At 44.1% G+C, this 24,115-nt stretch overlaps 1 protein-coding gene across 1 annotated transcript in view; it reads right to left on the bottom strand.

The window, feature by feature from the left end:
• Nucleotides 1-11,515: 11,515 nt before the first annotated feature.
• The window catches only part of UPF3A (UPF3A regulator of nonsense mediated mRNA decay), a 46,866-nt gene continuing 34,266 nt past the window's right edge, over nucleotides 11,516-24,115 (bottom strand). Inside the window, exons 9-10 of the mRNA XM_077807081.1 lie at nucleotides 19,920-20,214; nucleotides 11,516-11,689 (exon numbers count right to left, since the gene is read on the bottom strand). Coding sequence (XP_077663207.1) covers nucleotides 11,516-11,689; nucleotides 19,920-20,214 — 469 coding nt within the window. The remainder of the gene's footprint in view (nucleotides 11,690-19,919; nucleotides 20,215-24,115) is intronic.

The raw sequence follows: 24,115 nt of genomic DNA, 5'->3' as shown, positions 1-24,115 counted from the left end.
AGCACTGCCAACACTTGCAATTTTATTGTTGAGGCTTGTGCTCTTTGGTGTCTTTTTAAGCCTCAGCTCCTGGAGTAAAGGGATTACTTGAGCATCTCAACTTTTATTTAAAACAAAACAACAGGTTTTGACCCCTGTTGGCTGCAGAGAAAAGTTTGAAAGCATGCCCAGTGTATACCTTAGACACTCAGAATCCAGGAGTCAAATAAAAAGAACTCCAAGTTTGTAATATTAAAAAAAAAAAATCATTGGCCTAAAAGTTATCTCATGATTTGGGGGGAGGGGGCAACTCCTGAGTCACAGCTGCTGGCCTTTACCAGGCCCCCCTCAGTTTGCCACAGGTTGGTCCTAGCTGGTGTTGCCAGAATCTGAGACCTCTTGGACGATGGACAGTGGGACTGGATAGACCCTGGGGTGCTTGCCCATGCATGACGTTGCCCCTCTTCATGTCCTCTGACATATGTTCTAGGAGGTGGAAGACCATCCAGTCCTCTATCTTTATTGCATACTTCAAACATGTTCTGCAGGCAGGTGCTCCTACCTGCACCTATCCCTTGATCCTCTAGAGCTTGACACCAGGACCCTGCCATCCAGCTGGTCCACTTCCAAGCCATGCCCAGTGAACATCTCATTGTGCTCCTGCTCCACCCTGTGTACTTCTTTGCCCTCAGTCTCAACCTGACACCAAGTGGAGGGATATCCTTCCAACTAAAGAGGACACGGATCCTGGTGGGCTAGCCTTTATTCAACTCTAGTCCCACATCCTACTGCAAATATAAGATGGTGGTTCCTGAATGGATCCATGAGCACAGGCTAGCACCTATCATGGACACCCCTCAATGCCTGCCCCTTTTGTGGTGAGAGGGATACTCTATCTCCAGTGTGCCAGGTTGCAGTCACTCTTCTGGTTCCTCCAGAACCTTCTGCTGAGATTCTGGATGAAGTTCTCCCCACATATATTCCTGTATACACACCCCATTTGTGGTCCCACAAAGCACGGATCTTTCTGGTCAACCTCCTCCTGGCACTAGTCATTGACAAGTCCAGGAGCAGGAAGCCTGACAGGGAGGTCCTCTATGCATGAGACCTTTTTCTGTCTCCTTGTCACTGGACACATCCGGGCAGAGTTCCTCTAGGCTTCGTCCACTAACTCCTTGGGCTCCTTTGCTGACCAGTAGGTGTGTCCAGGGCCCCCTCCTTGGTGTCCCCACCCTGGTTTTAAACCTTTGACATGCATTCCTATTCCAGCTTTATAAGTTTTTGTCCCAAATAAAGAATGGTTACTTACCTTACAGTAACTCATTCTTTGAGGTGTGTTGTCCATATGTATTCCACACTTGGTGTGTGGGTTCCATGCACTTGAGATCAGTTTTTTGGCCAGTACTGTCCAAGAGGGATGTACCTGTGCCCTCAGTGCTCTCAGGCCCCCCCCACCAAAGGGCAGAGTGCTCTCAGGCCCCCCCCACCAAAGGGCAGAGAGCACTACCCCCACTCAGTTCCTTTGCCAATTCAGCATCCAGGTGTTTTAGGATGCAGTAGTAGGAGGGATGGAGGGCAGGTCGCGGAATACATATAGACAACAAATGTCCAAAACACAGTTGGCAACGGGCTTTGTTGCAAGGATAGGTTCCGGGTTAGTGGTTCTGTTGTGTGGTGTGTGATTGCTGGTGAGTATTTGCTTCAGGTTGGGGGGCTGTCTGTAAGCAAGGACTGGCCTGTCTCCCAATATCTGTGAGAGTGATGGGTCGTCCTTCAGGATAGGTTGTAGATCCTTGATGATGCATTGGAGAGGTTTTAGTTGGGGGCTCAAGTAAAACTATTTCCCCATGTTTATCCCCCCCCCTCTACCCCCCACTGTTCCTCAGACGTTCTTGTCAACTGCTGGAAATGGCCCACCTTGATTATCTACAAACTACCACAAACATCACCTTCAGCCCCCAACTAAAACCTCTCCAACGCATCTTCAAGGATCTACAACCTATCCTGAAGGACGACCCATCACTCTCACAGATCTTGGGAGACAGGCCAGACCTTGCTTACAGACAGCTCCCCAACCTGAAGCAAATACTCACCAGCAACCACACACCACACAACAGAACCACTAGCCCAGGAACCTATCCTTGCAACAAAGCCCGTTGCCATCTGTGTCCACATATCTATCCAGGGGACACCATCATAGGGCCTAATCACATCAGCCACACTATCAGAGGCTCGTTCACCTGCACATCCACCAGTGTGATATATGCCATCATGTGCCAGCAATGCCCCTCTGCCATGTACATTGGTCAAACTGGACAGTCTCTACGTAAAAGAATAAATGGACACAAATCAGACGTCAAGAATTATAACATTCAAAAACCAGTTGGAGAATACTTCAATCTCTTTGGTCACTCGATTACAGACCTAAAAGTTGCAATTCTTCAACAAAAAAACTTCAATAACAGACTCCAATGAGAGACTGCTGAATTGGAATTAATTTGCAAACTGGATACAATTAAATTAGGCTTGAATAGAGACTCGGAGTGGATGTTTCATTACACAAAGTAAAGCTATTTCCCCATGTTTATTCCCCCCCCCCCAACCCTCCACTGTTCCTCAGACATTCTTGTCAACTGCTGGAAATGGCCCACCTTGATTATCACTACAAAAGGATCCCCCCCCCGCCCCGCTCTCCTGCTGGAAATAGCTCACCTTAAGTGATCACTCTCTTGTTACAGTGTGTATGGTAACACCCATTGTTTCATGTTCTCTATGTATATAAATCTCCCCACTGTATTTTCCACTGAATGCATCCGATGAAGTGAGCTGTAGCTCATGAAAGCTTATGCTCAAATAAATTTGTTAGTCTCTAAGGTGCCACAAGTACTCCTTTTCTTTTTGCGAATACACACTAACACGGCTGCTACTCTGAAACCTCTCCTCTCTCAGTTTCCCCCTATTGACCTGGAATTCCTTTCTTTATAAGAGCCATCCAGTCTAGCTCTCACTAGCTGGGTCTAATCCTTAATTACCTGTCTCCCTTCCATGTGGCACAGTACAGGCTAATTGGGCTCTCTGGCTCCCCTTAACTGTCACTGCCAGTGTGGGGTTTATACACTGCATCACAATGAACTATCTGATTTAGGTGGAATGACTTTCAGATGGGGTAGAAGGGTAACCTTAATAACAGTATATGGAGGGCCCGCTGTGAGTGGTTGTAATTCCCCAATTCTACAGGCTGACGTGATTGCTACTAAGCAGGCTGTCTTCTGGAGAAATGTTGTAAGCAACTTGACGTCAGGTGCTCAGAGGGAAGACCCAACACAGCTAGAACCATACTGAGATCCCAGGAGGGTAAAAGGTGGGAACACATGTCTGAGGCCTTTAAGAAATCTAGCCACTGTATGATGTGAAAACTGTGTGGTTCTGTATCAGAGGAAGGTACACTGATACAACTGCCAGGTACACCCTGATAGAAAGTCCTGATCTTTTTAATTACGTTACATAGTCCAGAATATTAGGAACATCTAATTCTGCTGGAGAAATACAGTGTTGCTGTGCCCAAAGGTAGAACTTTTTCCGCTTTGCTACATAGGTGATTTTTTTAGATTCCTTTCTACTTTGTCTGAGAATATTTTTGACATCCTTAGAACAAGATCTCTCCATGGGAGTCTGCCAGCCTACAGTCACACTGTGAGCTGTAGAGAAGTCAGGTTCAGATGCAAGACGCTCAGGGAGACTATGTCTGACTTACTGGTAACGTTTTGGAAGTTGAGGAATCTGAGAGGGATCCCGGACTTGGGACTCCCCTGGAGTAAAAGGGCGTGTCATTTTTTCTTTGTTTCTGTAGCAAACAAGTCCACGGGGGGCTGGTCCCACTTTCAAAAAACGTTTCAGAATGGTAGTGTCCTTTATCGTCCAGTCATGGTAATCTGAAAACTACCTGCTCAGGCGATCTGCTAGAGTGTTCTTTAGTCCTGATAGGTACACAGCTGTCAGGCTGATGTGGTAACAGATGCCTCAATTCCACAGGCAGGCTCTTCTTCATACAGAGAAAATGATCCTGCTCTTTATCTGTCTTTATCTGTTGTACTGTTGTGGTGTTGCACTGTCCTGCCTTGAATCAAAAGTAGAAACAACAAATCACTCTGAGTTCTAACATATTTATGTGGTATCCTCTCAAGACCGCAGACCCTGACATTGATGTTCTAGGTATGTTCCCCAGCCAAGGTTCGAGGAATCTGTCACTACTGTCTTCCAGGGAAGTGGAGGAGAAAAAATGGGACACTTTTGCATACCTGATCAGGGATTTTCCACCAATCTAGCAATTTTAGGACATGTGGAGGAATAAGGAATATTATTATGATAACTGCTGGGAAGGTATATGGACTTCATCCAGCCTTGCATCCCATCTCTGAGGATTTAGAGATGGGATAATTGAGGCAAAGCTCACCATTCTGAGCTAGATCTGATGAATAAAGGTGCTGAGTTCCCTTAAATCCAGAATAAGATGCCATTCTCCTTTTTTTCTTGTGAATTAAAAAGTAACAGGAATAAATACCTTTTCCCTTGTATTAAAGAGGCACTTCTGTTGGTCTTAGGGTAGGAAGGGTCTCAACATCCTGTTGTAATAGTCTCTCATGAGAGGAGTCCCTGAAAATGAACAGGGAGGATGAATGGGGATGGAGGGCTTTCAATTGAATTCAGTATCCCACTTGGATTATTTCTAGGACCCAACAGTGATGGGTGATTGTGACGGGATTCCCGGGGTGCAACCTGGGACCGTGGGACTACTGTGTCCCCTTATTTCTCCAGCCTGGACTGTTTCTCACAATGCTTTGCTAGTGACAAGCAGCAAATCCCTCTAGGTGCTGTGATCACTCAGCACAACAGCATGTGGAGCCCCACAGCCAGTTAGATTGCATGAATGCTGCCACAGCCACTCATGAATCACACAGAGAAAGGTACCAGCCAAATCTCCCCATCTCCCAGCCAAATCCCCCCATCTCCCAGCCTTGTACCTCAGGAATATACAATTTTGTACTGCTCAAGATGAGCAGTGCAAGTTTATTAATTGGTTCACCACTTCATCAGTGGAAAGTGGATACACACCAACCTTTGTAAACCTGAGCAGATTTACCAAACACTTCAGGCAAACTCACTGGTAAAGATAAACAGTACAACATGTTTACTGATTACAAAAGATAGATTTTAAGTGATTATAAGTGATAGGCAAAAAGTCAGAGTGTTTACCAAAATAAAATAAAATATAAGCATGCAGTCTAAACTCTCAACCCTATTAGATTGAGCAACATCTAGATTAAGCAGTTTTTCTCATCCCACTGGATATTGTAGTTCATAGTATACAGGTTTCATCCTTGAAACCTCGTCCAGTCTCCTCTGTTGGAATCTTCAGTCTTCTGAGTGAGTGTCCTTGTTGCTTGCAGCGTAGGTGGGGAGAGGAGAAAAGGCCAAGCATGGGGCCACTGTGTTCTGTTTTATACCTTTAGTCCCATGTACCTGGAGAACACAAGTCCAGGCATGTCTGGTGGGCATTGCTGAGTCCCCAGGCAAGGTTGAGCAATTCCCCTGGTGTGGCCTTGTGCAAGTGAGTCATTGTATTGTACCTCTCTTGCTGGACAATGGCTGTTGATGGTTGTTCAAAACCCACCCAGGCATTGGTTGCTTTCCTTCCTGTTGTCTCTGGGGAGCTAATATCTGGCCAATTCCCCAACTTACAGCATGTTTTAGTGACAGCCATACAACACGATCTCATAACTTCATATGCACTAATGATATACATATTTAGACAGAACAGTGATTTTCAGCAGATCATAACCTTCCCCTAATACCTTATATGGCATGCTATATATGCAAGATCACAATATATAAATGAGGAATATGGGGGTTTTAGGGTGCTTCTCCGAAGTATACAAGTGAGATTGGTCCACACAACTTGAAATTAAATGATCCCCAAATGGAGTGGGGAATGAGTGAAGATAACCTGGATATGGTTTCAAGGAGTTCTTGACTAAAGCATTAAACCATCTGTCTGGATGTAGGTATTGATCTCACTGTTGCAGAGGAAGAGAAAGTGGAAGGTTGTCTCCTGTACAATCTTTGTTTCTTCCTGAGTGGTTCCCATGGCTTGTGGTCTGGAGAATAGAAAAAGGCTGAAGAAGGCTGCATTGTATAGTGTTGTTTAAGCAGCTTTCTTCTGGGTGGTGGCATATTAAGACCCAGGTACCTTAGGGTAGCTTGTGAGTCCTATAAAAAATTTCATGCATCATCTGTCTTACTGCTGAAGAGATCCCAACTCTCAAAAGGGAGATCCTCTGTAGCAGTTTGTACTTCCTTCTGGATCCCCAAGGATTGCAACCACGATGCCTGGCTCATGGTAACTGCTGTTGCCATTGACCTTGCTGCAGTATCTGATACTTCAATCGCTGCTTGCAAGGAGGCCCAACATGGGGTAATTTGTTTGTGAACTCCGACACCTTATTCCAATTTATGTAGTCATATTTGGCAAGGAGTGGTTGTTAATTAGCAATCCTAAACTGGACAGAGGAGTATCTCTTTCTTCACAAAAGATCCAAATATTGGGCTCTTTTTCTTTAGGTGTTGTCCTAGAGCTTTGCTGTTTTGTTCTCTCCTGAGCTGTGGTTAAAACAAGGAATCCAGATGTGGGATGAGTATACACATACTCACATCATGCAGATGGCACCTGGTTCCTTCTGTCTGCCTTTTTAGATGCTGGATGACTAGATGTGTCTGCCAGAGGAGCTGAAGAGGTTCTGAGAGTCCCTTATTTACTGGTTGTGTGCAAGATGTCTTAACAATTTGTGTGAGACTTCTCCTGCACAACCTCAGTTGGAATCACTTATGTCACTGCCATTCGATAGAGGTCTTAAAAAGTCTTGTAGTTGTCTGAGTGTTATGGAGCAGGTAGGACCACAGCTTTGTCAGATGAAGATGACAAAATGGCAGCAGGAGCAATATCAGTTGGCTGGTGGAGTTCCTTAGCAACTTGCAACTGTTGAGGATCCCCAGTTGCTCCCTGGGATGGCTGCTGCTATTGGTCTCTCACAGACACTACTGGGATAGGGGATTTAGGACTAGAGGACCCTGATGAAAGCCCCTTAGTGCCCAGTATGGCCATGGATGAGGGCTGTAAGCAACATGAGTTGGGGGACAAGGGGCGGGTACCAGAAGGATGTCTCACTCTATCTACCCTATATTTGCTATAGTGACCATGAACTCTGGATTCTCTGTTGGGTATATACAGATCATAGGGGGTGGGGGGCCTCAGGGAGACAGAAGGTGAATTTCCCCCAGAGAGATCTACTGCTCCTCCAGTGGAAGTGCCAATTTAGTTGGAGTCCTGACTTGATCTGGGAAATCCTTTATCAGTACCACAGATACACTTGGTGCTGAAGAAATATCCACAGCTGGTACTGCTGTGGGGATGTTTACTGATGATGATAACTAAGGCTACGATTTAGTCATGAGTGTTTTTATTAAAAGTCATGGACAGGTCACGGGCAATAAACAAAAATTCATGGCCTGGCCGTGACTTATACCCCCGACTAAATCTTAGCTGGGGGGAGGCACTGCTGTGTGGGGAGCCCAGGAGGGCCACTGCTGCTGCTTGGGAGGTGAGCCCCGGAAGCCACTGCTTGCGGGGCGGCCCGGCGCCAGCAGTACCAGGTGCGCAGGCTACAGAGCAGCGGCTGCTCCGGCTGCCCCTGGTGCCGCCCACCTGCTGCTGCTCCAGCTTCCCCGGGACTGCTGCTGGCAGCCATTCAGCAATGGCTGCTCCAGCCACCCAGGACCACTGACCGGGGTGTCCCCAGAAGCAGCTGCACCGGCTCATGCAGCTGACTGCGGAGCTGCTCCAGCAGCGGCCAGTAGCTGTTCCCGGGGCCAGCTGCTTGGGGGCAGCTGCAGAAGTCACAGCGGTCACGGAAAGTCACAAAATCCATGACCTCTGTGACAGACACAGAGCCCTAATGATAAGAGCACTGACTCAGGGAAAGTGGTTACCACTCCATCTCCTCATGCTGTGAATCTCAGCATTGAGACTGTTGGTACCCTAAGCAGATGTTTTTTTAGGTAGTCAGTACCAGAATAGACTATGCCAAGGAGGTTGGTACCAAGGTTATTGGAACCAAAGCAGGAAGCCTCAGCATCAGTACTGAGTGCCCTGGAGACAGCACTGCAGAAACAGTAGTGGAGACTGCATGAAGGTGCTCCCTGGCTGGTACCGGTGTACAGAAACCATAATGTTTATGAGTGCCAGAGGGACTTAAGTCAGACCTCGTTCTACCCTTGTGAGAGGAGGCATGAGATCTATGGCCATGTCTACACTAGGGACCTTTCACTGGCACAGCTGTACTGATGCAGTTGTGCCACTGCAAGATCTCCCATGTAGCTGCTCTATGCCGATGGGAGAGAGCTCTCCTGTCGACCTAATTAAACCGTCACCAACAAGCGGTGGTAGCTATGTCTCCTGCCAACAGCGCTGTCCACACTGGTGCTTCTGTCAGTGTAACTTATGTCGCTCGGGGGAGTCACACCCCTGAGTGACACCAACAAAAGTGAAAGTGTACACACAGACTATGTCTCTTCCTTTTTACAGGTTCCTCAGACAGCGCCTGTCCTACTCTTTAAAAGAGTGGTGCTGTGTTCTGCCCGTCATGGCTGAGAAGACTTAGAAGTGGCAGCAGAGGTGTGCTTCTCAGGAGCTGGGGCTGTGGAGGAGCTTGTGGCATTCACCATCACCAGAGCACTTCTGGGAGCAGAGTGTTCAGACCCAGGCAGATCTTGTTTACCCTGGTCTGAGGTTGGCCTTATATATTTGTCTACGAGTAAAGCTTTAAATGAGCCTCCCTCGCTTTTCAGGTTTTTAGAAAAAGACAGATAAACGAAGCGTTTGTCAGTAATATGCTCCCATCCAAACAGAATCTAGTATGCCTGTTGTTGAGGGGGGGTAAGCCACCTCTCCCAAAAGGCAGTATTTGAACCCTGGTGATTTTTGCTCAGCCATAAGGACTGCAGCCTAACTAAAAGACAGAGATAAAACTATCTGGAATGGAAACCTAATAAAAAACTGTTTCTAAACTATACTACATCTATACTGAACAGCTAACTATCTATGGTGATATCAGTTTTGTAATCGCAAGTGAACAACAGACAAGTACACTGCTCTTGGTTTTGCCTCGCAGTCACAGGCAGTGAAAAGGAACTGAGGTTAGCTCAGTACCACGCTAAGCTATATGATCTCAGGAAGGGGAACACAAGCACATTCAGGGTGCATGTGTGGCCCCAACAGGTGCTGCTGGCCAAAAGATTCTGAACGCAACTGCACGGGACACATGGCATCAAGTCTGGATAGTATATGGACAACATATCTTGAAGAAGAACCACCTGCATTCTGGATCTTGTGGCCTGTCCCACATCCAAGGGGGTTGGCCTTTAGTCTTATGGGCTCTGGTCACCACCTCCTATAATTCAAAGAGGCTGGAAATATTTGGTCTCATCTGGACCCTGATCCTACAAAGACTTGTGGTTTACCTACATATAAAGATGCACCTAAATGACTAACTTGGTTTGAATTGACACCTCTCCTTATTTTGGTGTAAATTTGTGTGTGTACAGTTATGACAAGATCACTTCACCTCCCTTGGATTCTAGGCATCTGTTTGCCTCAGTTTCCCTACCCTGATCAACTCACTGTCTCCCTCATACGGTCCAGCAACCCAGAGCTATTGGGTCACTGAGGTGATATGCCCTCTGGCTAAGTCATTCCAGTACATTCTTTTCAGAGTTAACAAAGAGTCCAGCAAAACTGTGGAGAACTGCCTAGCATTTTCTGACACTGATCTGGCTCTACTGTAGCCAGTATTCCTGCTCCCTGCAAGTCTCTCCCTTCACGCTACATAGGCTCCCATAATAGGAAGCTCCATTCTTGGGATACTGTCATGTGATCCTGGTCACTTGACCCAAACACCAGCCCAAGCCCAGCATAGGTGGGATAGAGCCTAACTCAGCCCATCCTGTGATTACAGTCTTATTTAAGATTAAGAGTGTCCTACTTCAAAGTAGTTTAAGTCGGTAAAAAATGCTTAATCCTCTTGCATATAAAACATCTTATATGTAAACTTAATATTAAAACTCTTCAATTATATTTTTAATCTGCCTTTTAATACTAATAAGTTGTATACTATCTTTCTTAATACCTTTGGTGTACTAGGCAAAAGAATTGTGGAAGATCATTTCTCAGTTCATAATCAAAATGTTTACACTTTTTATTATATTTAATGTTTAATGTCTGGGAAAATACAACAAATTTTTTTTTGAGTTTAGAACAATCAGATGTTACACTTAATAACAAACTGTTCAAAGTAGAATGTCAAAAATAAACAAACATCTTAATATTTAACTTCACTGACAAAGCAGATCTTAGTTTCAGATAACTGAAAAGTGCATCAGTCGTAAAAGACAACTATCAAAGAGCCATATTTTGCCCTTACATGGACATGTAGCTGTCTCTGAAGACATTGGGAGCCATACGCATGCATCAGAGGGTGGAATTTGGCCTAGGTCTCCAAAATGAAATGTTGGAGCTCCTGTGTGTGTGTTTTTTTCAAACAAATTGTATTTTATAACATATATATCATACATGTTCCAAATCCTGCAAATGCAACTTATGTGAAACATTTAACATATAAAAAGTCATCACTGTACAATCACTTTTTTAAAAGTCAGTACCAAAACAAACAAACAAACAAACAAACAGACAAACAAAAACTGCAATTTTAGTTAAACCAGATACAGTATTTAAGTGCTGAGGTTTGCATTAGCTTTTTCTGTTTTAAACACAGGAATATATTAGAACATAAAAGGCAAAAGTGGTTAAGAGAATGACCAATTTTATAACAACATATAGTAGCTTTTACTCACACTTACCTGACACTATAGTTAAATTGAAAAACAATGTAAACACAATGAGGTACGGATATCAATAAACATTTGCAAACTATGGGCCTGATCCTGTAAACACTACTGGCAACAAAATCCTGGTGTTTGCAGGATTGGGTCCTATGTAGTTAATGCCATTCACAGAACACATTTAAAGTGCCTGAGATATCAAACTGATGCAAATATACATTTCTTTATTTCTATCAATTTAACAGGCTAGACTAAGTGAAATATTTTCTGACAAGTTTTATATAAATACTAGCTTAAAACTAATAGAGGTTTTCTAGCTAAAGGTAAATTTACGAAAATACTGAACCACTACTAAACTAGTCAAACAGTGCTTGCTTCTGTTTTTGTAAAAAAGCAACTGAATTTCCTTTATGTGATATTTTATCTGCCTCCGATCACCATTTTCATTTTAAAGAAAGAAAGAAAGAGGCAGATGTATTATAGTTTTGTTGGTCCAATCTGTGGAATTCTGAAGTGGCCTGATATATTTTGTGCAGAAATTAAATCTTAAATTAATTTTTTTCACAAGTTTTCTACCCCTGACGTTTCATTCTGCCTCTTCACTCTTCTCAGAACCACCTCCAGTTGAATTATCTACCTCATACTTTCTATCGCAGGCATCTTCACAGGACTTCCCACTGCAGTCATAGATCTTACTTGTAGATCCCGTATGTGTTCGAATGCGAGCTCCTGGCTGGTATAACTGCATGGCTGGACGATCCTAGAAAGAAGTGCATAAGGTTAACTTTTGGAGAAAACTATAATTTATTCACATATGTGAGATTTAGGCCTTGTCTATACTACAGAGTTATGTCAACAAAAGGCAGCTTTTGCCGACAAAACAGTGAATGGGTGCACACTGCGATGCAACTTTTGGAGGCAAAAATGCCATTTTGGTAACGAAATAAAACCACTCTGACGAGAGACATACGTCTTTTTCTGCAAAATGTTTGTCAACGAAATGCCACCACGCTTGATTTTATCACTTTAATTGGCCTCCAGAAGGTGTCCCACAACACCCATCCCAACAACATCTAATCAGCAGTTTGAACTCCACTGCACTGCAGCCAAGTAAACAACCATCCGACCCTCCCCGTTAGACGCCCTGGGAATTTTTGAAATTCCATTTCCTGTTTACTCGGTGTCGATAGGTCTAATTGCATCTTCCAAGGTGACCATGGAGGCTTATTGCAGCAAATGCTTTCCCACTTGGACCACTGCGGAGCTGCTGGACCTGCCTAGTATATGGGGAGAGGAGGCTATGGAGTCCCAGCTGCACTTGAGCCATAGGAATTTTGATACCTATGGGCAGATTTCTCAAGGCTTGTTCGGAAAGGGCTGTGACCGGGACGTGCTGCAGTGCAGAGCGAAGATAAAGGAGCTGAGGCAGGTGTACCATAAGGCGAGGGGGGGAAACCGTTGCTCTGGTGCTGCACCTAAGACCTGCCTGTTCTATAAGGAGCTGGACACTACCTCGGTTGTGACACCACCTCCATCGCCAGGAGCTCCATGGATAGTTCGGTGGGCCTGGAAGCGGCGGAAAGAGGACCTAACCCAGAGGACAAAGTTATTGATGAAGAGGTGGAGTTAGACAACGATGTGGAGCTCCTGGCTGGATCTCCCAGTGGGGGAGGCAGCCAGGAACTGTTCACCACTCCAGCAGTGTCTAGCCAGTCTCAGCAGTTGCTCTCTGGTGAGCAAGAAGCAGGAGAGGAGATGCCTGGTAAGTGGCTGTGGTTTGCGTAATGCAGAGGTGGGTTCAGGATATAGAAATGTACAAGGATGGCTGTATTTCTGTGTGCTGGACACTTCGCTGTGCAGCTAATCAGTACGGTGGAACAGGGTGTTGATGTATGCTGGGATCTCATGGGAATCCTCCAGAGAGATTTCTAGGAAAGTTTCCTGGAGGTACTTGTCAATCCTCTGCCGCAGGTTCCTTGGCAGAGCTGCTTTGTTCCTTCCCCCACTGTAGGGAACTTTCCCACACCTTTTGGCAATCACTTGTTCAGGGACCAAAGCGGCACACAGGCAAGCAGCACAGGAACCATGGCGGAAGCCACAAGCATGTAGTAGATGTACACTCGCTTCTCTGCTTACCCTCAACAGTGAGATATCTACTACAATGACCCTGGCCTGTGGGAAAGTGTGGGAGAATTTTAGAATTTTTCCCCTAGTTGGCTGCACTGCAACCCTTGCGGAGTGTTCTTTTTCCCATGTAGAGCGCCGCTCCCCCCAGCCAACACTCACCATGCTTTGGGTGTTCGCTGAGATGTGTGCTTGCCAAGGGTCAGTGAGAAAGTGATTATGTTACCAGAGGTGTATTTTACTGAAATGTTTCTATACTGTGCGTGAACTTAACAATCATGCTTCTGTGCATTGTTCCTTGTGCTTCGGCAGATGTGGCCTTGAGGAATACCCCACAAACATCGGCCCAGCATCTCTGATAGATAAGAAATCACCCAAGACAGAGCAAAGAAGACATATTCCGGGAGGTACTGCACTTCTCCAATGCAGAGAAAAGGGAGAGCAAGGAGTGGAGGGAAGCCGAAAGGCAGAACAGAAAAGAAAATCAGGAGTTAAGGATTCTACTGAATGGATGATTAAAGTAGTGGAGGAGCAAACACAGATGCTGAAGTCCTTAATAATGCTGCAGACTGAGCAGATGCATGCCCGTCCTCCCCTGCAGTAACTTCAGAATTCTTTTCTCAGTAAATTCAGAACTCTTTTCTATGCCTCCCCACAACTCTGCCTGCACAGTCCTTTCTGCTTTCTGGGACTTCTCAGTTTCCCCTTCACTCCACCCCCTCAGACAACTTTCAAAATGATAGCTGGACCTACACACAGCTCTGAAAGTCTGCCCTTCCCTGGTAACCTCCTTTCCCACCAAGTTTCTTTGTGTGTGTGTGTGTTGTTTCTTGTGCAATAAAAGCAAAATTTTTGACCGGTAACTCATCTTTATTTGTTTCCTACAAATTGAAATAGCAGGCTCTACCAGTACATACACAGGCAGTTTAATCATTTGCTTACTGAAATGTAAGGCCCGAAATTTCGCCATTGCTTCCTAGGAAAACTACATGTAATGTAACATTGCAGCACCAATCACAGAGATATATATTACTGCTTCTCATTTTCAAAGTTTTGCCTCAAAGCCTCCCTGATTCGAATTGCTCCCCTCCTGGCCCCTCTGATAGCCCAGGTATCTGGCTGCTCAAAATCAGCAGCCAAGCAGTCTGCCTGTCTTTCACCCTTACCTTCACAAAGATTATGCAACATACAACACGAGGCTATGACCACAGGAATATTATCTTCATTGAGGTCTAACCTAGCATAAAGGCATCACCAGCACACCTTTAATCTCCCAAAGGCACATTCCACTGTCATCCGGCATCTACCCAGACTGTTGTTGATCCACTCCTTACTGCTGTCCAGGTTTCCCATGTAAGGTTTCATGAGCCATGGCTGTAAGGGCTATGATGGATCTCCCAGGATCACTATGGGCATTTCAACATCCCCCACTATAATCTTCTGGTCTGGAAAAAAAGTCACCATTTGTAGCTTTCTATACAGGCCGGTGTTCCTGAAGATGCGTGCGTCATGCACCTTCCTGGACCATCCTGCATTGATGTCAGTGAAATGCCCAGGGTGATCCACAAACACCTGCAACCCCATGGAGAAGTATCCCTTCCTATTGATGTACTTTGTCGCAAGGTGGTCTGTTGCCAAAATTGAATATGTGTGCCATCTATCGCCCCTCCATTGTTAGGGAAACCCATTTCTGCAAACCCATCCACTATTTCATACACATTTCCCAGAATCACAGTCCTTCATAGCAGGATGCGATTAATTGCCCTGCACACTTGTATTAACGCAGCCCCAACAGTCAACTTCCCGACTCCAAATTGATTCGTGACCGACCAGTAGCAGTCTGGAGTCGACAGCTTCTACAGAGTGATTGCCACGCACTTCTCTACTGATAGGGCAGCTCTCATTCTGGTGTCCTTGCACCACAGTACTGGGGCGAGCTCCGCACACAGTTCCAGGAATGTGGATTTCCACATCTGAAAATTCTGTAGCTACTGCTCGTCATTCAGTGCTTGTTTCCCAAGCCCAAAAGCGATGGTCCACTGTCTGCAGCTGTTTCGTGAATGCCAAAAGCAATCTAAAGTTGCTTCTATCCATATCACACAGCATGTCAGGCAACTGGGAATCTTCTTCAGTTAGGAACTTTGTGATTAATTGCACTGCCATCCGCAAGGTCTTAATGATAGTTATCAGAGTGCAGGAGAGCAGTGCAGGATCCATCCCTTCTCACAAAGATGCCGGGGTGCACAGCAAACAAGGGCCATTGAAAAATGCTGTGAAAGAAAACTGGAAGCCCATGGTATGCTGGGACAGAAAACAATACATCATGGAACATTGAGCGTGGTCCCAAGATGCACCGTGATCTGCTCCACCTTCCCACAAGACCTACCGGCAGAAGTGGTCAAGCTGGACTGTGGGATAGGTACATTGCTCACACTTCGATGATAGTGCCCCAACTCTGGACACTCTCTGCTGACAGAGGGAGCGAGTGTGAACGTGCAATACTGATTTTTATTATAGTGCTTTTTGAGTGTCGACATGACTTTTGTCAACAAATCTCTGTAGTGTAGACAAGGCCTTAAAGTGAGTAACTTGAGTTTATGTAGATAGTAGATTTTGTGTTAAATCATTTTGTATTTAATAAGAACTAGGAAAAAGCTGCAGTGTAATGAAAACAGATTTAGCATTTATTATCCACCTCTTTTATAACACTATTCTTGGGAGCCAAGAATATTGAGTAAAATAAAACAGCTGTAAAAACAGGATGATAATATTTTTTCTCACAGTTTAAATTAAATGTAATCTAATCTAATCTAACAGAATGTTATAACAAAGGCCAAGAGAATTCTGTGGTAAATTTTGATACAATCTATTGTATAAGCTGGGGAGGACAATAACTGGTGCCAAGCACATTTATGGCTCTAGACAAGAATGTCAGATAATAAATACAAATATAATAAAATAATACCAATCAGTGAGAAACCAGAACCAGGGCTTGATAAAATTAGAATAATGAACTGCAAATGAAGTTTGGTATTCCATATTGTGACGGGGTCAGGCCAGATGGCTATAGGAGAGTGATCCTATTGGGATCCAAGAAGTGGGTGGGCGAAGCCTGCCCACTGCTAAAGGGTCCCCGCAGCCCTGGTTTTATAGGTGGCCACTTTAGCTAGGGTAGGAGGTTTACAGGGAAGTCCCGTGACTTTGTGGGGGCACAGATAGGGAGTGCATAGATAAGGAGGTGAGGGGAAAAGTGCAACCAAAAACGTAACAAAATATTCGTGAGGAGCCAGAATAGGGGCTGCAACCTGGTGCACTCCAGGTAAGCGTGTGCCAGGGTCTCCCTCACGCCGCAAAAGGGGCAGGTGTCTGGGATGGGGGTGAACTGCGCCAAGTAAACGCCCGTGCTCACGGCCCCGTGAAGGAGCTGCCAACTGATATTCCTGGCGGGCCTCGGGACCAGGGTATAGGCTGGCCCACCGGTACAGGAGAGTGTTAGAAGGCAGATATATTAGCCCCAGATTAAGTAGGTCCCTTTTCCCTGGGTCAGGTAACAGGGAAGGTTCCAGAACAATCAGAAACTTTCTGGAAACAATTAAGGCAGACACGCTAATTAGAACACCTGCAGCCAATCAAGAAGCTGCCAGAATCAATTAAGACAGGCAGGCTAATCAGGGCTCCTGGGTTTAAAAAGCTCACTTCAATTTGTGGTGTGTGTGTGAGGAGCTGGGAGCAAGAGGTGCAAGAAGCTGAGAGTGAGAAGGTGTACTACTGGAAGACTGAAAAGTACAAGCATTATCAGACATCAGGAGGACGGTCCTGTGGTGAGAATAAAGAAGGTGTTGGGAGGAGGCCATGGGGAAGTAGCCCAGGGAGTTGTAGCTGTCACGCAGCTGTTACAGGAGCCACTGTAGACAGCTGCAATCCACAGGGCCCTGGGCTGGAACCCGGAGTAGAGGATGTGCCTGGGTTCCCCCCATCCCTCCATTCCCACAACTCCCTACTTGATACCGGAGGAGTTGACCTGGACTGTGAGTTCCACCGGAGGTGAATGTCTCTGGCCTGTTCCCTGATCCACTAGGTGGATCAGCAGAGACTGTGGGGATTGTTCTTCCTTTCCCCATGCTGACCAGTGATGAGGCTAACTGAGTGAACGGAAGATTTGAGCCACGGAAGTGGCCAAACTGAGGGCTGCCGTGAACCTCTGAGGCGAGCAAATCCGCCAATAGACGCAGGACCCACCAAGGCAGAGCAGGAACTTTTGTCACAATATTCATATAGAGTAAAGTGGATACCACCCAATGTGAATCAGGAAACAAAATGAGTAAAAAGGAAGAATGGCTAACTGTACAGGAATAGTGACTGAAACCATCAAAAACTTGCTGATCTGCAAGGGCTGTGAATAATTTCTGTTAAATGAAATTAAGGCCAAGTGCACCAAGAATTGTCAGAATATATAGATAGATATATATATATGCTGAAGACTTTCTAGGACAATAAGATATTGTGAATGGTTACTGTTTAAAAGCCTCTGCCTAATGAGGCTATTTATTTTAACTATCACAAACATTAGACTTTGATGCTATGGAGAGATCATATTTGACATCTGTTTTAAAATGTAGGGTTTAGTCTAGAAAATGGCATGGAATAGGCCATTTTAAGAAAACTGCAGAGCACTGAATTCTGTTCCATCTCAATCCTGATTTCCTTTCACCTGCCCCTCACAATTTTCAGTCCCTTTGGTCTTGTTTTTTCCTTCATTATTTTTTCCCCTTAACTGATACATCCTTCATTATCAGCTCTTCTCTTCCCCCTTCTTTGCCTGAACTTCAGCCTTGTTTAACCCTGCTTTCCCTTTATTTTCCATTTCTTTAGATTAGATGCCAGACTTTTTATTTAGGATATTTAAGAACAAGTTGTTGTAGGAAGTGTTTTGTGGTGCTATGAACAGCCACATCAGCATGGTACTTATCTCTCTTCATCACATCCAGCCAATCAACACCAGTCATGCAGTCCTAAACCCTGAGATGAACAGTGAACATAGAGCCCACTAGAACCATTACAATAAAGGGTCAGTCAGCTTTTATATACCACAGACCCTCTTTATCCATCACAGTTTCTATGTTCATCAGACTGAAACTTGGCATAAACAGTGTTAGCTCAACTGGATGTTTCATTTTTTATAAAATGGTTTAAATCAATTTAATATTTTTAAATATTTTTAGACAGAGATTCAGACAGCTGCTAGAGGGGGCAGAGAAAAAAGAGCATGGCTACTCCTTGCCTATCCTATCTCTAGCAAAAGCACAGCTCCCTCAGGAGGCACACTGTCATGGGGACCTTGCCTGTGCCTGGTTTGAAAACCCCCTTCAGAAGAGGTGCACATTACAGGGGGGATTCCATACAAGACAGTATCAACCATCTTGTATGGAAAACTTTACATGATTAGAATGGAGAGAGGATAAGGCCACCAATAGCAGCCATCTCTTGGAAACGCTATGACATGCCCTCTGAAATCACAAAGCCCCAAGCCCTCAGAAAGGGGCTCCACAGGTTTCAAGGTGAAGACAGGAAAATGGTTTTCTGCATATGGTTCCCATTCAAGAAGCTGCCCAATTGTGGCTGTTTTTTTAACAGGTTATTTCCCTGGATTTGGCACTTCTCAATGGGGTGATCTGCCCTCAACCAGCGAGAACCTTTACCTGAGGCCAGAATGGATGAAGACTGCAAGATCTACTTTCCTATCTTCTTTACTGGAAAATTTCTAAATATGCTTGTTTCTGGATAAACTCTTTAGTTATTCACTTTTACTTTAAAAACTGAATAACTGTAAACCAGCCAGTAAATCTGCCTGACTAGTAAATATTCTGCTTAGAATAAATTCACTTTTAAAAGGACAATGGGCCAAAGTTTTCAAACTCTATTATTAGGGCCCTACCTAATTCATGGTCCATTTTGGTCAATTTCACGGCCATAAATTTCATAATTTCAGCTATTTAAATCTGAAATTTCAGGTGTTGTAATTGTAGGGGTCCTGACCCAAAAAGAAGTTAGGGGGGTGGGTCACAAGGTTACTGTAGGGGGTGTTGCGGTACTGCTACCCTTACTTCTGCACTGTTGCTGGCGGCAGCGCTGCCTTCAAAGCTGGGCAGCTGGAGAGTGGCAGCTGCTGGCCGGGAGCCCAGCTCTGAAAGCAGAGCTGCTGCCAGCAGCAGCACAGAAGTAAGGATGGCATGGTATAGTATTGCCACCCTTACTTCTGCGCTGCTGCTGGCTGGGCACTGCCTTCACAGCTGGGTGCCTGGCCAATAGCCGCTGTTCTCTGGTAGCCCAGCTCTGAAGGCAGCACAGAAGTAAGGGTGGCAATACCGTAACCCCTCTAAAATAACCTTGCGACCCCCCTGCAACTCCCTTTTCGGTCAGGACCCCCAATTTGAGAAATGTTTGTCTCCCCCATGAAATCTGTATAGTATAGGGTAAAAGCACACAAAAGATCAGACTGAAGGGGGGAGACCAGATTTCACGATCCAGGATGCGTTTTTCATGGCTGTGAATTTGGTAGGGCCTTATCTATTATAGGGCACACGTGATATAACTTTTAAAACACTCAAAAAATGCTGAGCTTCCAAGACTAATGTTCTAAGGAAGATTCCAAATATTGTATGTATATATGACCAGAGCAGACAAATCCTATCTCCTTAAATCATTTTAACTATGTAAAAAAAATAGAAATCTGGGTTTTACTGAAAATCAAATAAAGAATTGCTTTTCTTGAAAAAAGCATCTTTATGCTGAGGTTGCAAAAGTAAAACCTGTAGCCTTGAGGTATATTTTACTAATGAAAGATTATCCTAAATGAATAAAAGAACCTTATTTCTTATGCGCTCCTTTTTGGATGCCATGTCATCACACTTGTCCTCTTTACCCAGTTTGTCTACGGCCTCCACAGTGAAGCTGTAGTTGTGGTTCCCTTTCTTCCCTCTGTCTTGGCTGTATGCTTTCCCCCATTTCAGCTCTTCTTCATTCCTTCTCACAAACTTGTCAAATTCATAGTGAGCTCTATGCTTTCTGCCATCATCCAACCGATATCTTGGTCTTTCAAGGTCTTTTTCTCGAAATCTTCTCTCCAAATCCATTTGCTCTTTATCACTATCATTCTGTGACCTATGTGTGTTTAAACAAGAAAAACAAACAAAAAATTAACTTAGACAAAATCTTTGCTCACAAAGATTCAAAGGCCACTGAAACCAACAGAAAGACTCTCACTGACTTCAACAAGCTTTAGATCAGGACCCCAGACAGGCTATATTTTCAATTAAAAGAAGAGGTGCATTGCAATTTTGATACAGGCTTTGTACATCATAAATTCAGCTCCCCATTGTGCATTCAGTTCAATTGGAAGCAGAAAATTTTTCCACTGGCTTGAAAAGAAAATCAGATTGACTTCAGAACTGCTTTGAAGATCATCCTGCAACCCTTACTCATATTTGAAAACATCACATAAATAATGCTCTTGATGTTAATGGTACACATAAGTAAGGGTTACAGGATCAGGCCCTAGGAGACTGACCCTGCAAAGACTTGAGCATGTGAGTAATCTCACAGACTTCAGAGGGAGCACTAATGGCATAAAGTAACTTGCAGGCTCAAGGCCTTAATTTTTTGGCTCCATTTAACAGAAATTATTCACAGCCCTTGCAACAGATGGAAGGCATTAAACCAGTCAGAGTTAATGCTGCTGCTCCAGCCTTCACTTACATTTGTGTGCCTAGGTGATGTAGCCCCACTATTGCATTTTTATTTAGGTGCAAAAACATGATCTTTTCACAACATGGTACTTAATTTATATTATGTACTAAGTAATTTATATTATAAATAAACTGTTTGCAACATTTTGCTGTTAAGATGATACAGTTCTCTGCACTTTTATTCATCTCATTGCTCTTGTTCAATAATCAGATAGCTCCCTCATAAAACAGTATGGAAAAGATTGCAGAATAATTTCATCTAATTATAAAAAAGAGTAAATACACAGTAGTTATTTCAAACTTTTATTATATGAAATAAAAAGTAATTCAAATTTAAACAGGAATATACAATTTTGCCAGCCACTGACATTTTAGCTTGTGACAAAGGAAATGCTAATCAGCAGACAAAATGGATGAGTCTGGAGATTTGTCACTTTTTTATTATTGTTTATTAGCACCTGTTTGTTCATTAACTTTGTTGAATATGACAATTCTTCTGTTTTCCACATCATTTTTTCCTTGTAAGTCAAGAAACAGTGAAAGTCTTCAGCCTCTGCCATGTAATTATCTGCTGATTGGCACTTCCTTTATTTAAAAAAGGGGGGGAGCCACACCTGCAAATTGCTGAGTACCAGCAATAGAAAGTCAATGTTAATTGAGGTTGCTCAGCAGTTCGCAGGACTGGGCCCTGTGTCAGCATATTACACTTCCTGAGTGGAAGGAAAATGGCAGCTCTCACTGGGTCATACCAGAACCTTTCCCAATTACAGAAATATTAAAACAGTGGCATATACTTCTAAATATGTATATTACCAGTAAATATTACTTTAGCTCTCCAGGATCTGACTAATCATGCCTATTTAGTTTTCCTCTACCTTTTCAGCTTTTAAGTGAAAATGTGTAACTGTAGGCACTAACTCCATGAAGAGCCTGAACTCCCAATAAAGTTTGGGAGAACACTTCAATCTGCATGACCCTTACCATAAGCTGGAAGAACACTTTTGGGTTAGCTCCTGCAGAATCTACTTGGCACCCTGCTTCCTACTCTGCCCATTACCAACCACAGAGAAAGCCTCAATTAGAAATGCCGCAGGAATGAAGTTGGCAGGGTGGATTTGCCTGAAGATGGCTCATAGGATGGCAGCAGATGGGGAGAGCAAATTCAAGCTCAGTAGTGGCTGGTGTAGCTTTGTAAAGAATCCATTGTAAGGAGCAGGTTGTGATGTTGCACTCGATATGATATTTTTGAAAATATGCTAATGAGTGTGAATATACTGTAACTGGAATATGCTTCATGCAAAAGGTCTCTTGTAAGGTATCATTACAAAGCTGAGTATGTTCATCCTATTTGTATAAATGTATCATTATTGTATCTGAAACTAGAAATATAAAATATAACTCTGAAGTCCTATTGTAATTATGCAAAGTGTGGGCCATTAATGGTAGCCTGGAATCTTGATGGCTCCCATTAACCAGGAAAATTGACTGTAGATGGCTCTGTTTACTTGCAAGCCTTCCTGTGAGGCAGGCCAGGAAGAATGAAGGCTTGAGGTCTCACAGGACATGTGATCATGACACCTGGTACTGGAATCCATCTTAAACCTGGTGCTTTTCCATTTAGAAGGAGGGGTAGGGACCCAGAGAGACAAAACATTCCTGCCTTGTGCCAAAGCTATAAAAGGGGGTGGACCAGAACAAAGGAGGCTGCAGTCATGTGAAATCCCCTGCTTTTCACCTAAGATGCCTGTTGGAACTAACAAACTGTACCAGAGGAAAGGATTGGGTCCAGACTAGGAAGGAGTCCAGTCTGTGAAAGAAGGTTACTGAAACATCTTTAAGGGTGAGATTTCATCTGTAACCAGTTTCTTAAATGTATTAGGCTTAGACTTGCGTGTTTTGCTTTATTTTACTTGGTGACTTACTTTGTTCTGTCTGTTATTACTTGGAACCACTTAAATCCTACTTTTTATATTTAATAACATCACTTTTGCTTATAAATTAACCCAGAGTAAGTAATTAATTCCTGGGGGAGCAAACAGCTGTGCATATCTCTCAATCAGTATTATAGAGGGTGGACAATGTATGAGTTTACCCTGTATAAGCTTTATACAGAGTAAAACGGATTTATTTGGGGTTTGGATCCCATTGGGAATTGGGTATCCGGGTGCCAGAGACAGGAGCACTTCTTAAGCTGTTTTCAGTTAAGTCTGCGGCTTTTGGGGGACGTGGTTCAGATCTTGGTCTGTGTTTGCAGCAGGTTAGAGTGTCTGGCTCAACAAGACAGGCTACTGAAGTCCCAAGCTGCCAGGGAAAATGGGCTCAGAGGTAGTCCCAGCACATCAGGTGTAGAGTGAACAAAAACAGACTCCAATGAGAATCTTCAGAACTGGAATTAATTTGCAAACTGGACACCATCAAATTAGGCCTGAATAAAGACTGGGAGTGGACGGGTCACTACAAAAACTAATTTTCCCCCTACTGATACTCACACCTTCTTGTCAACTGTTTGAAATGGGCCACCTTGATTACATTAAAAGTGGCAAAGAGTCCTGTGGCACCTTATAGACTAACAGATGTACTGGAGGATAAGCTTTAGTGGGTGAATACCCACTTCATCGGATGATCCAGTAGCCACAGGACTCTTTGCCACCTTTACAGATCCAGACTAACACGGATACCCCTCTGATACTTTATTACATTGAACTCATTAGCACTACAAAAGTGATTTTTCCTCCCTTCTTGTCAACTGTTGAGAATAGCCCACTTCCATCTTAATTGAATTGGCTCGTTCGCACTGACCCCCCCACTTGGTGCGGCAACTCCCATCTCTTCATATGCTGTGTATTTATACCTCTCTACTGTATTTTCTACTCCAGGCATCTCATAAAGTCGGTTTTAGCCCACAAAAGCTTATGCCCAAATAAATTTGTTAGTCTCTAAGGTGCCACAAGGACTCCTCATTGTTTTTGCTGATACAGACTAACACAGCTACCACGCTGAATCAACTGAAGTAGATCATAGCCAATTACTTGGCAAACGGCACCATTCATCACAATTTAAAAAGCACTCAGAAAGAAAAAGGTAAAATGTACTATACCTGCACAGCCTGAAGAATGCTGCGTTACACCTGAAACACTAAATTAATGCACACATAAAGGGTCTGTTGTAAATGTTATGTTGCTCTGCCAAAGGATTAAGACATACAAGCCAGGGGTGGCCAACCTGCACCTGAGAAGGAGCCAGAATTTACCTATGTACATTGCCAAAGAGCCACAGTAATACATCCGCAGCCCGCCATCAGCTCCCTCCGCCTTCCA

Source organism: Eretmochelys imbricata, chromosome 1 (assembly GCF_965152235.1).
Source record: "Eretmochelys imbricata isolate rEreImb1 chromosome 1, rEreImb1.hap1, whole genome shotgun sequence".
Lineage (NCBI taxonomy): Eukaryota > Metazoa > Chordata > Testudines > Cheloniidae > Eretmochelys > Eretmochelys imbricata.
This window is presented reverse-complemented; position numbering and strand designations above follow the sequence as displayed.